The 13032-nt window shown below is 43.4% G+C and overlaps 1 protein-coding gene across 1 annotated transcript; it reads left to right on the plus strand.

The window, feature by feature from the left end:
• The first annotated feature begins 10365 nt into the window (after positions 1-10365).
• On the plus strand, positions 10366-12675 carry LOC132268384 (B3 domain-containing protein Os07g0679700-like). The gene is made up of 2 exons (XM_059769238.1): positions 10366-10724; positions 11869-12675. Exons 1-2 carry the CDS (start codon positions 10592-10594, stop codon positions 12573-12575), a joined length of 840 nt encoding a protein of 279 aa, XP_059625221.1. The 5' UTR covers positions 10366-10591; the 3' UTR covers positions 12576-12675.
• Positions 12676-13032: the final 357 nt, after the last annotated feature.

Here is a 13032-nt window from a genome sequence, read left to right on the forward strand (position 1 = left end):
TACCGCCCCCTTTAGAACGTGGCATAGCTACTACATACATATCCTGACCAGGTATGGTAAAAATAATAGATCTATCAAAACAAACAACTTGGGCATGGTAGTGAGACAACCAATCCATCCCAAGTATCACATCATAAGTGTGCATGTCCAGGACCAATAGATTGGCTAGAAATTTGAGTCTGCCAATATCTAGTGTCACAGGCCCATCACTCTCATGTATAATAGCTGTATCACCCAATGGTGTAGAAATACCCTGAGGTCTAGTGCATACCCTCGTCCTCATCCCAGACAAAGCAACAAAAGTCCTAGCTACAATTGAGTGTGTAGCACCCGTATCAAATAAAACACGTCCATGCAAACCATGAATAAGAAACTTACCCTCAATAGTCTGAGGTGCCTGAACATCCTGTGGCATGGGGTTATACACCCTACCATAGTGCAACTGCTGTGGTGTCTGTCCCTGAGTCTGCGGCGGTGCCGGTAAAGCCAGATGTGTCTGTCCCTGAATCCGTGGAACCTGTGGAGCTGGTAGAGGCACTGACGCCCTCTGTCCCTGCTGCACATACTGTCTCTGTCCCTGTCCTTGTCCTGCTTTAGGACACTGCCTGGTGGTATGACCATACTCTCCACAAGTGTAACAACTACCCTGGAAAGTACCAAATGGCCTCCTCTGTCGGTTAGCCTGTGGCTGACCCTGTCCTGCCTGTGGTCCCCCATTCTGTTGCCTTTGAATAGGTGCCCCATTCCGGTGAGCATCTGAACCACCTTTGTGCTTCTTCCAAGGCTGTTGTCCTTGGAACTTGCCTTTTTCATTCTGCCGGTGACCATTGCCATTCCCCTTTTCAGCTGACTGATTAGTAGAGTCTTTATCTCCCCGCTTCTCACCACGAGCCTGTCTGATGTCCACAGTCAACTGATACTGTTGTAGAGCGGCGTCTACCACCTGAGCATAGGTAGTTTAGGTTGGACTACTTGTAATAGCTCTCTTGATAGACCACATCAGTCCCTTGACAAAACTGTTGAGCTTCTTCTCCTCTGTATCCACCTCCTCCTGTGCAAAGAGAGACAAGCGTGTGAACTGCTGCTCATACTCCGCCACTGTCATGTTTCCCTGCTGCAGACTTAGAAACTCGGTCTTCATAGCTGCCCTGACTGCATAGGAAAAATATCTCTCATCAAAGCGAGCACTGAACTCATCATAAGACAATGTCATCCTCTCCTCTGAGGTGGTAACTGACTCCCACCACTGTAGTGCATCCCTCCGTGCACTGAACCAAACGAAGATGACGCTCAATGTCCTGTTTCCACTGGTGAGCTGCTCTCGCATCGGTTGAGCCTGAGAACACAGGTGGATTCCCCTTTGTGAAAGAGCTCCTAGCCTTTTCCCAAGAATCCGTCTGAACCACTGGTGCTGGTACAGGTGCCGGCTGTACCTGAGGCTGATTCCGAAGTGCAGCTGTTACCCCAACCTCTATAGCCCGAGCAACGAGGTCATTGAGGTGAGGAGGAATCTCTGGATCTCTGACCTGGTCCAGAGTCTGTTGAACATTCTCCTGTTCCTCTTGAAACTGATCCATGTCATCTTGAAACCCAAGCCTTTGCTGCTCTTCCTCCATTTGCTGACGCCGTAGGAGATATTGTTGCCTACGTGCTGTTCTCATTTCCTTCCTAGTTCCTTACATGTTCTGTCCATTTCTAGCGTTAAGCATCTGTTAACACGAAAAGACAGACGTCAGTACCCTTTCTATACGAACCATAAGGAATATAATGAATCCTAACTTAAGCTCTATTCAAGAGAAAACGCTACGCGGAAGACTTAATACGAGAACATCCTAGAGACACTTGAACCTGGAGTGCTCTGATACCAACTGAGATACCCCTCGGATCCGAGACACGGGTTGATCAGGCCCAGGCCCAAACCCGAGGGAATATCAAACAATTAATATATTATAATGAACACGGAATACAAAATAAATTAAGAAATGAAATTAAAGCTGGAAGGAACTAAAAATAGAATCCGCAAAATATTATAATTATTAAAATCCATCAAACCCAAACTCCAAAACTCCATCAGTTTACAACTTGGGAATCCATCTCTAGTGGACCCCTATTAAACATCCAAACGGAAGATAGAACAACTGTAATAAACGTCCAGAAAGAAAACTATAGAGAGAGCCCTACATCGTCGGAAGAGTGAATAGAGACCTCTGCTCAGCACGAACACGTCTAAGCCTGGAACTGTCGTGTACCTGAAAAATAGAAGTGGGTCAGGCCCACGCGCAAGTTCTATACTACTACAATCCAAACAGAGGCCCGATACGCATGTACATCCTAAAGGACTCTCACTGGACTACAGGCCAGTCTCAACCTGAATAGAGGTAACATGCTAAAACGCACACGAAGTGGGCATATGTACCTATACCTAAACAGGGTACACCTCCAACCATCGTAGCCAGCTACACATCCCGATGCATATACGCTCCCTAGCCATCGGTCCTGAGGCTCAAGCTCATACCGAGGCACCATAACAGTACATATATAAAATCCATCCAAAATCCCTGGTATTGCCGCTCAACAAGTAGTTGCCATGACAATACGAATCCACGGGACTTAACTTTTAGTTAATCCCATCCTTATTCCAAGTAGGTAGGTAATGGTATTGTTTTAAAAACCAAACCTATCCTTAGTATGCCACCGTCCCATATCGGTGTCTACTTTCCAATCCTCCAGTAGTCAATAATACCAATAAATCAAATATATATCAACTAAATTCCAACATCCAACATTCAATGTTAGCAGTGATAAAATAAGCATTGATAAACAGGGTCACAACAACAACATATACATGCCCAATTTAAGTTGTTCCCTTTAGTCTGATATAAAGACAGAATTAATTAAAACTTCCATTTAACACCTTACAAATGACATACAGATATGTAGGGTATGTATCACAAAATCCTAACCTCCACAGTTGATACTAACTGTGATAATGTAAGCATCAAAACAATATTCACAGTATGTATGTTGACATGCTCAAATTATAGTGTTCCATAAAACCGATCTAGTGTTAAACTCAAATCCTCCTAGTATTTAAGTTCCAACAGTTACTATTACAGAAGTTAAGATAGCTATCATCTAGACCCATCCTTCCAATAATTTATACTAGCAGTGGTAAGGAAAAACGTGAACCACAGAACCACAATGCATCCACAAACATGCTTAGTCTAGGTTGAACAAGCATACAACACTACTGTAACTACCAGTTTCATAGCAAAACAGATATCATTTTAGTTTGGTTTAATCTTCATTAATCCTGGAATCATTTAAGAGTGCAAAGAGTATGAAGCCTAAGGGAAAGAGTAAGGATAGAATCTTGCCTCAGAAACTTTTGTTCAAAGTTTCAACGTCGTCTTCTTAAAAAATCCCGGCGAGTTCCAAAACCCGGTTACTGTTCACTAGTACGAAACACTATTCCCGAACTCAAAATCTGATCTCCACCGTTCAGATTGTTCGACACTGAGTCATGAACCTATCCTCCAAATTTCAGCTCGATCGGACCACGAACGAAGCGGGATCGGATGTTTGATGAAATCTGGGCAGAATAGAAAAAACCTGTGCGACCCAGTTACTGTTCATGAGTACGAATCAGTGTTTCTAAGGTCAAACTCTGATCTTCACCGTTCAGATTGTGCGTCATTGAGTCATGAACCTCTCCTCCAAAATTCAGCTCGATCGGACCACGGACGAAGTGGGATTGGATTTTGATGAAATCTGGGCAGAATGGAAAAAAAACCTGTGCGACCCAGTTACTGTTCAGGAGTACGAATCACTGTTCCTGAGGTCAAACTCTGATCTCAACCGTTCAGATTGTGCGTCACTGAGTCATGAACCTCTTCTCCAAAATTCAGCTCGATCGGACCACGGACGAAACGGGATCGGAGCTTTGATCAAACCTTGGCAGAATATGAAAAACTGCGTTTTTCCTTCTCCACTTAAAACATGTGTTTTGTTTTAAAAAAACCCTACACAGATATCTACCTTATACTTATAGAGTTTTCCTAAACCCTAGATTCATTTAAGTCCAACTCACAATCCTAACCGGCCCATCCAATTAACGTAGAAACCTACGACGGCTATAATATAAAACCCTAATTTATATTATAATTAAAACCCTAGTTAGATGTATTTACCTAATTACCCTATTCACCATTAAATACTTAACAAATAATCTAATTGAACAAAATAATAATTAGTAAACCCAATTAAACTAAATAAGACACACATAAAATAAGACACACATAGAATAATTAAACCAATTACACTTAAACCATTAATGCCAATTAAATAATTAAAACACTAACAAGTAATTCCAATCAAATAACTAAACCAATTACACTTAAACCATTAATGCCAATTAAATAATTAAAACACTAACAAGTAATTCCAATCAAATAAGTAAAAATAAATATCATTTAAATAAATTAAATCACCACAAAAGAAATAAATTAAATCAGCACAAAAGAAAACAATTAAGCACCTAATAAAAAAAATAATGACACATAATCAAATAAAATGCACTTAAATAATAAATTAAATACCATTAAATACCAGGAATATCCTTTTTAAAATTAGGGGTATTACAGCCTCCCCCATCCCGGCAGAGAGGTGCTCTCCCATCTGTTCATCTCTCGAGGGAGAAGGCTCTCACACCTCGGTAGACGAGCTCAACATTGTATCTGTATTGCCTCGCGGGGCCTCTTCTACATTTTCGCCCCTGGGTGTCCCAACCGCAGCATCGCCTGAATGACTTGTCACCTCAGGGTTTAAAGATTCTTACCCATTCTCAGCCCCCATCGGGGCAACCTCTCGAGATATATCTTCCCCCTGTTAGGGAAGTACCGTTCCCTCGACATTGGTGGCGCTCGCTTGAGGTGGCGCTGTAGCACGCACATACCCTCGCATCATCTCTGCTACCTCAGCGGCATGTGTGCGTACAGGTACGTCTCGAATAGTGATGAGAGGTGAGACATCCAGCGCGAGCTCTTCCATTTCCTCCTCTCTCACACCCATTGAAGTGTCCTCCTGACCATCACAATACAGGGCACTCTCACCTAAAGCTTTCATAAAATCAAAAGCAGGTAAATTTGGAAATTCACTGTCAGAAGCAAGCACCTCGCCTGAACTTATATCATGGACAGTGGTGTCAATTCCACCATCGCGCACCCGGTGAAGCCTGTGCGATCCCCCTTGCCCTGGCCCAAAGGCTGCAGCCATCGAGCCATGCTCTCCAACGAGAGGCTGTTCGCCATCATCTTCGGAAGTAGTGGTATCCTCACTCTCGGTTGGTTCATCCACGAGTGGGATTCTGCTCGCGGAGGCCGTGGGTCGAGACGTACTTGGCGCTGCAGGCCTTGCCCTTTCCTCCCCCACGCTAGCAGTAGCTGGCTCTGCAACACTTACAGCTGCGCGTTTGCTGTGGGGGAAGGTTCGCGCGTGAAGTTTCCCTCGTCTTGCGCCTACGGACAGGCGCTGGGGCTGTCTCCACGGTAGGGTTAGCGGTGGTCGCAGCAGGTTGGGAAGATTCCCCCTATTGTGTTACAATGGGTGCAGGATCAGGCGCGAAGCTGCAGAGCTCCCCCCTGTCAAATGCTATTGGAGGCCTCAGTGAGTGGTCCCCCGAATAGATCACCAGCGCCTTTGCGCGATGGGTCGGACTCTAACAAAAATCTTTCCAGCTCGCTAGCTCTATTGCCCATAGCGAGCGAGCCGTCTCCGTACACCTCGTGACCTTGCCTCTTCCTGGCAGGAAGACGCTGCCAATTCCTTCGCGAAGTAGGCCAATGTGATCTGCTACAAACCTCGCGAAGCTGCTCTCGTAAGAGTCCTCGTCCTCTACAAAAATATATTGCGAAGGTACCCCCTATCATAACCAAATTACAGAGGGACTCTGCGAGGGTTATATGTCTTTGTTATTTGACCCCCTTCACATATTGCTGGCAAGTAGCCAGGGGTGCTCATCAACAAGAACACCAACACTTCGCTCGCATTCAGGCGATGAGCACCCACTGGAATGTACTCGTTATCGTTAAAGTACATGGGAAGAGTTTTAGCCCCAGGCAGGTCCATCGCATAAGGGCGACTTATGAATTGGAAGCTTTGGTCCAAGACATATCCTAGCCGTCCTCGTGGCGACCGACCATGCCATCTCATGCCTCGCACCACCTCCTCGTCCACAGCCAGGTCTGCGGGGATGGGAACATAAGATTGGAACCTCTCGTACAGGAACATTTGTAGAAATATGGTAGACGCGTACGAGCAATGGATGTAGCGCCCCACAGACCGGCCCATGTCTTCCCACACCATGTCGAGTCGGTGGTATAATGTTCCCAAAAAGAGAGGTGCGAGGGCCATCTTCACACCACTCGCCAGCTTCACCGTCAGATCCACAAGTCGTGGCTGTGGAGCATCCTCCGGAGTCCCCTCGAACAGATATCTCGATAGCCAACATAGTAGGTAGGCCGCGAGACTGGACGAATGATCAGCCCAAGGACCTGGAATTCCTTTTCTCCCCTCATCTGTGAGATTCTTTTTTGTCATGGGGAAATCTTTAAAATAATATCGCACCAACGCCCCCAGAGCGGCCTTGCGTGTACCCTTGCCTCGCTCAGCATGGCGAATACCCTGTGCGCCCCACAGCGACTTAAAGTCTTTAGTTTTCTCCAGTGCTGTCTCGAGATCATGAGCAAGAGTCTCTTCAGCTTGCACGAACTCCCAAGAACCAGGATTTTCCACCCCTTGAAAAGGTAAGCCTAACAACTGGCTCACATCCTCAATCGTGGGAGTGAACTCTCCCCAAGCAGTAATGAAAGTATGCGAGCTTGAGCTCCATCGCGAGGTTAATTCCCATAAACCTACAGTGTCGCGAGGGATGTGTATTTGGCGAAACAACTTAATCGAAGCTGTTAAGCTCGCTACATCCAAGATTGCCTCGTACTCTGGATTTGCAAGGATCGCGTCCGTCTATTTTTCCCAACTATGGGCTGGACTTATGTGATTGTTGAAGTTCATATAGGACCACGGATGTTGCCCTTGCTCAACCCCAAATCACAAGATTGTATCCGCAAGGATGCGAGGAGTCAGGTTCATTTTAACTTCCTCCTCCATCAACTCAACCACTTCAAGTGGTTCGCCGGCGACCACAGCTTTGCTCGCCCGGTGCCAAAACAGGTCATTTTTTCTAAAAAATGGCGCCCGTCGCCATTTCGAATTTGCTAGCACCTTTGGCGGAGGGCAATCCTTCTTGCATAACTCTTGTTTTTTGCTAACCATGATGGCAGTTCCTTTTCACTAAGCAAACAATGCACCAAAGAACTCTAAACTTTCGTGAGATCTCTTCTCCGACGACGATGGAGGTTCAGGTAATCTCTGTATTTCTTAAGCCCGTTTCACAAGTAACCCTTCACTTCGTCACTGTCTCCCTTTTAATAGCCTTCTTGCCTCGGGAACCCCCAAAAATCAAATTTGCAACAGACGGCGCATTAATAACTAGAGGTGACCTTTCATGCTCGCGTCTCTTCCACCCCCTCAAAACAATAAATTCCCTAGAAGCTTAGCCTTGCACGCGCAATAATTCATTTTGAATCGTCGCACGTGCAGGGGGGCAAAATGTGGGTGTCACTTATCAGACGCTGAGGTGGCACGTTGACAAGTCAAAATAACCCTAGCCAAACCCTCCGTGGCAAGTTGAAAAGTTAAAAGCCTCGAAAGATCAAATCTTGAGCACTTTAAGCCCTGGCATCGCTCCAGGCCCTCAAGCCTCGAAATCTCGAGCACTTTGAGCCCTGGTATCGCTCCAAGCCCTCAAGCCTCGAAAGATTAAATCTCGAGCACTTTAAGCCTTGGTATCACTTCAGGCCCTCAAGCCTCGAAAGATCAAATCTCGAGCACTCTAAGCCCTGGTATCACTCCAGGCCCCCAAGCCTCGAAAGATCAAATATCAAACACTCTAAGCCCTGGCATCGCTCCAGGTCCTCAAGCCTCGAAAGATCAAATCTCGAGCACTCTAAGCCCTGACATCGCTCTAGGCCCTCAAGCCTCGAAAGATCAAATCTCGAGCACTCTAAGCCCTGGCATCGCTCCAGTCCCTCAAGTCTCGAAAGATCAAATCTCAAGCACTCTAAGCCCTGGCATCGCTCCAGGCCCTCAAGTCTCGAAAGATCAAATCTCGAGCACTCTAAGCCCTGTCATCGTTCCAGGCCTTCAACCCTCGAAAGATCAAATCTCGAGCACTCTAAGCCCTGGCATCGCTCCAGGCCCAGTAAGCCTCGAGAAGTCGATCTTCGAGCATTCCAAATCCTGGTGTTATGCCAGACGATACTGTCCTAAAAGATCGGAGCTCCTTAGCACGAGATGAGGTAGGATTTTTGTGTTATAGGAGTCCATGTTTGGGAAACTTAGGAGGATCTTGGATTGGCGGATGAGAAGTTAAGAAGTGCCTTTGCTCTCGGCAAGGCCCAATTAACAAGATAATGGGATTATACACGTTGTGACAGCAAACCTTAAAATCACAATTAATGCTGTGTCAAGCTTGACCAACCGACGGCCAAGCAACATTTAATGCCCCTGATTAAGGGAGAAGTGGCATGGCAACATGGGACAAGGCTCGAGGAAAGGATTAGACCCTTCAGCCCCTTAAGTCTTCAGGATTATTCACGTAATCCGGATTGGGGGTGATGCATGCGAGGAACCATACATAAAGGAGACCGTTGGTAATGGAATCTTGATCTATAAATGGCACTGTCCTATGAAGAAAGGAGCAACTCTCCCGAACTAAAGAAAAGCTGTCATATTGTATACTCGCCCTACCACCATCTGAATCTGGTTAATTGGTCTTCTTTTCCTCCTCCTACACTAAGCATCTCCTCTGTTTTCCTTCGTATTTGTATTCCTGATATCTCTTTTTATTACTATTTTATTACTTAACAAAAAAGAACCCCTACAGATACTATACATTTATACGCAATTATATATGTATACATTACAGTTTCATCTTCTTATTCTTAAATACCTACCATTGTTACATCCCAAGCTACCATGTAACTGACTCTTTTGCCCCCAAAGCTACTATATGATTGCAGTAATAAATAATAAAACGACCATCACCAAATTTAATCCTGTTAATGAAGGATACTGGAAGAGATACACTAAATATAGACTAATCTTTGACATTATCTACACAAAGTGATTGTCCCCAAACTCGAACTTATTTTCTTACACGTGGCAGCCCAAGGTCATTAAATAATGTCTTCTTATATTCTAATAATAGTGCCGTTGTAAATTCATTCTACACTTTCTTTCTGTTATGAATTCTAAAATGCCTGTCTGGCCCTAAATCTCATTATTTGATTTTGCTCATTATTTTTGGTTGGCATAAAATGAGAAGAGTGGAGGTAGGACAAATGAGGACTCATCGCAGCAGTCATTTCTGATTCTAGAGAAGAAGAGGACTCGAAACATTGGGTTAAAAAGCAAGAGACTACTCATGCATAGTGAAGAGGCTATGGAGCTGAGACTCACATGGGAAGAAGCTCAGGAGTTGCTTCGCCCACCCCCGAGTGCCAAGCCAACCATTGTCATGATTGAGGAGCATGAATTTGAAGAATATGATGTAAATATGCCATTCGAAACAAATACTTGTTTGTTTTAAACATATTTTGGTCAGCCTTTCTTGTCTGCAAGTTAATAAGTCATCTGTGGGGAATGCTGCTCTACCTTCAAGCGAGTTTAGAACATCAATCCCCACCATGTTTTCCACGTCATCTATGTGACTAATGTTGTTCATGTTATTTAGGAACCACCAGTTTTTGCAAAGAGGACTATATTCACCACAAGAGCATCTGGGTGAGTAACTTCTTAAGTTATTTAGTTATTTTGTCGCCAGTATATCAAGAAACAGAGAGAGAAGGAAGGGAGGGAGGGGGTTATGGGGGACTAACAGACTTTTGAGAAAGTTTTGCTGTCATTTTTTGACATGTTTGTTATACTTCTGGTTTCACTTGTCTTCCTTTTAGAGAACTATTTCTAAAGTTTCAAATGGCAGATTTATTTTGCTCCCATATTTTTAAACAATCGACAGATGAGAAATGAATGATGGAAAAAAACCTGTGGCCCTAGACTCACGATCTTATTAGTCGTCCTCTAATTCTCTTTCTTTAACATTTTTCTCATCCTCTCTGGCATGCAATATGGTCCAAGATATTTGAAGAACGGGCTATCCCAAGCTGCCCCCATTACCACTTGTGATGCATGTAAAGGACCACTCTCAATTCAGTTTCATTTTCATCTTTATTCTTGTATTTTTCTTCCTAAAATTAAATTTTGTGTTGTATGAGGTTTCTGCTAGCATAGCTCGTAAAGTCTCTTTGTGGCCATATCAGAGTCATGAGATCGAATACAGCTCCATCCTTTTATTATTATTATTATTATTATTATTATTATTTTATTTCTATTCGATCCTTGTTTATGCAGTTGGGAGTTGTACATTGAGATAGACAAGGCTCTAGTTATGATTACATGAATGTTGTAATTTCTGATGCTTGTTTGTGGCAAAAAAGGAAGTACTTTTTCATACTACTTATGTTTATGCTGTGCTTCCAGATGTTTATGTTCTGCACCTGAAGATATGAGTCCAAAGGATCTGGAAAGCTTTTTCAGAGTTGGCAAGGGTATGAATAAGACTGTGTTTCCTTCTTATTTTAACTAAATTTTAATGGATTTGAGAATTAGTAATCATAATGCTTGCAAGTCCTTATATGTGTTCGCTTTTAGACAATGCCTATGTGTATCCACTAGCGCATATTTAGTTGCACGCTGGCTGCACTGTGGATGTTTATGCATGCATACTGTCTAAAATGGACTTGGTTACATATGGACTATGTATGTTAAAAAAAAAAAAAGGACTATGTTAAATTGTTGAAGTTGTTCAATTGTTTTCTATCTTTTGGGATTAGTCTGTTTTACATGGAAGCTTCATTCATTTTTTTTTTTTCAAATAATTTATTTTGCATGCTGATAATTTTGGTAAGTATTGCATGAAATTCTATTGAAGTAGGAAGAGTTTCATTGTTCTTTAGTTGGACACTCCTGTTGATTGTGTTCGATAATAGGTGTCTCTGACACATTACTATATCCTTCCCCATTTCATATTACGTCTGTTTCTTATGAAATTCTCTTGAAGTAGGAAGAGTTTCATTGTTCTTTAGTTGGACACTTCGGTTGATTGTGTTCGATAATAGGTGTCTCCGACACATTACTATATCCTTCCCCATTTCATATTACATCTGTTGCTTATACTTCACACAATTTGATGTGTCCATAAAGATTAGTATGGATGATTTTGGAAGCTTTTAGATTTTGGCATGCTTTATGTGAATGTTCATGGGTCGCACTTGTGAAAAATAGATGATTTGTATTCTTTGTACGCCTATGTTTATTGTGAAAGGAGAAGTACGTAGAGGGATTAATTTCCTTTGTCTATTTTTATTGTGAGGAGTGAAGTTTTTAAGTTGGTTAATAACTTTATGTCCAACAGTTTCGAAATTCAGATAAAATGGGGTCCAGTGGCCATTTGAGTTGATTCAGAGATCCTACGTCTGTAAAACCCGTTTTTCAATGTGTGACCATTCAAGACAACTTGTTTGCATCAGTAAAAGTTGCTTTTCCCTATTCTTGCTCGTGTCGCCTGTTGGTTTTCTTCGTTTTATGATTATTCTCATTACAAATAGTTTTGTCATATTGATTGTGATATTTTCCCTAATGAATCCCAAAATACCTGCCGATGCTTAATTTCCCTCTCTCTCATTTCTCCAGATTTTAAGAAACGAAGAACCATAGAAAGCCGCAAGGTAGGCCAAGAACATGAGCCCTCTGGATTAGACACCTTGGCCACTGCTGCAGTCCTAGGAGACAATGTGGGTGAGTTAGGTGAGCTGTCAGTTGGAGCCACTACAAAACATCCTAGGCATCGTCCTGGCTGCAGTTGCATCGTCTGCATTCAGCCCCCTAGTGGGACCGGCAAGCACAAGCCCAGTTGCATATGCGTTGTGTGCATGACCGTGAAGCGCCGGTTTAGAACCCTCATGTCGCGGAAGAAGAAACGCCAATCAGAACATGAAGCAGAAATTGCCCAGAGGAAGGACCAGGTTCCTCCAAGGGATGAATCAGAGATGGCTGGCACATCTGAACATCCATTGCCGCATATAAACCATTCAGATAATGAAATAACCGGGGTTAGAACACAAATGGAGGTGGCTGAGTCCAGCAAGGAACAGCTAGACTTGAATTGCCATCCCAACCGTGAAGACGACCTTCTAACAGAGACAACAGGAGCGAGCATGACAAGACTTGTTCATGCAGCAAGCCTTCCACTAGAGATGTACATGAGGCAGAATGGGCTCTCAAACTTGCGCCCCTGTTTGCTCTCACCAGCCTCTTGTGAGAACGAGGGAAGCCCACCTGATGAAGGGTGTTTTGCATCTTTAGTACCAGAGTATGAGAACATGAGTGATGAAGGATAATCTCAGCCCAAACGAGGCTGTTATAATTTTCCTTTTTTCATTATTTACAGGTTTAAAATTATATATGATATCTGTTTTCTTCCCCAACGGATAATGTTATGTGTCTTTACAATCAAAGAGTGCACTCTGTCTTACAATGATTTGTGCTTTGATCTCTTCTGCTGACAGTAATGGATTATCATATGTATGTTTGTCTGTAATTAGAACATCAAGCAAGTCCTCTTCCACCTTCTTTGCACCACTCCTCCACTGTCGCTTCTTCTCATCAATTTCGGGATGTTGATACTTTCTTAGACTTGCAATAGCTTTCCTAATGATCTTCTCATGACCATCCAAATCAACCTGCCATCTCATCCATGGATTATAATCAGAAACACTTAAACACACAACGAATACACGTACCCAATTAAGAATGGCGAAACACGTCTATATGTGCTCTTCTTCCTTATTACCCGGT

This window comes from Cornus florida, unplaced genomic scaffold (assembly GCF_030987335.1).
Source record: "Cornus florida cultivar Cherokee Brave unplaced genomic scaffold, ASM3098733v1 CherokeeBrave_3.0.0_Hap2_Chr08, whole genome shotgun sequence".
Taxonomy (NCBI): Eukaryota; Viridiplantae; Streptophyta; class Magnoliopsida; order Cornales; family Cornaceae; genus Cornus; species Cornus florida.

Coding starts and splice junctions, on each gene's coding strand:
- LOC132268384 (XM_059769238.1), top strand. CDS start 10,592: ATGCTTGTTTGTGGCAAAAAAGGAAGTACTTTTTCATACTACTTATGT. Junction 10,725..11,868: donor CTTTTTCAGAGTTGGCAAGG/GTATGAATAAGA, acceptor TCATTTCTCCAG/ATTTTAAGAAACGAAGAACC.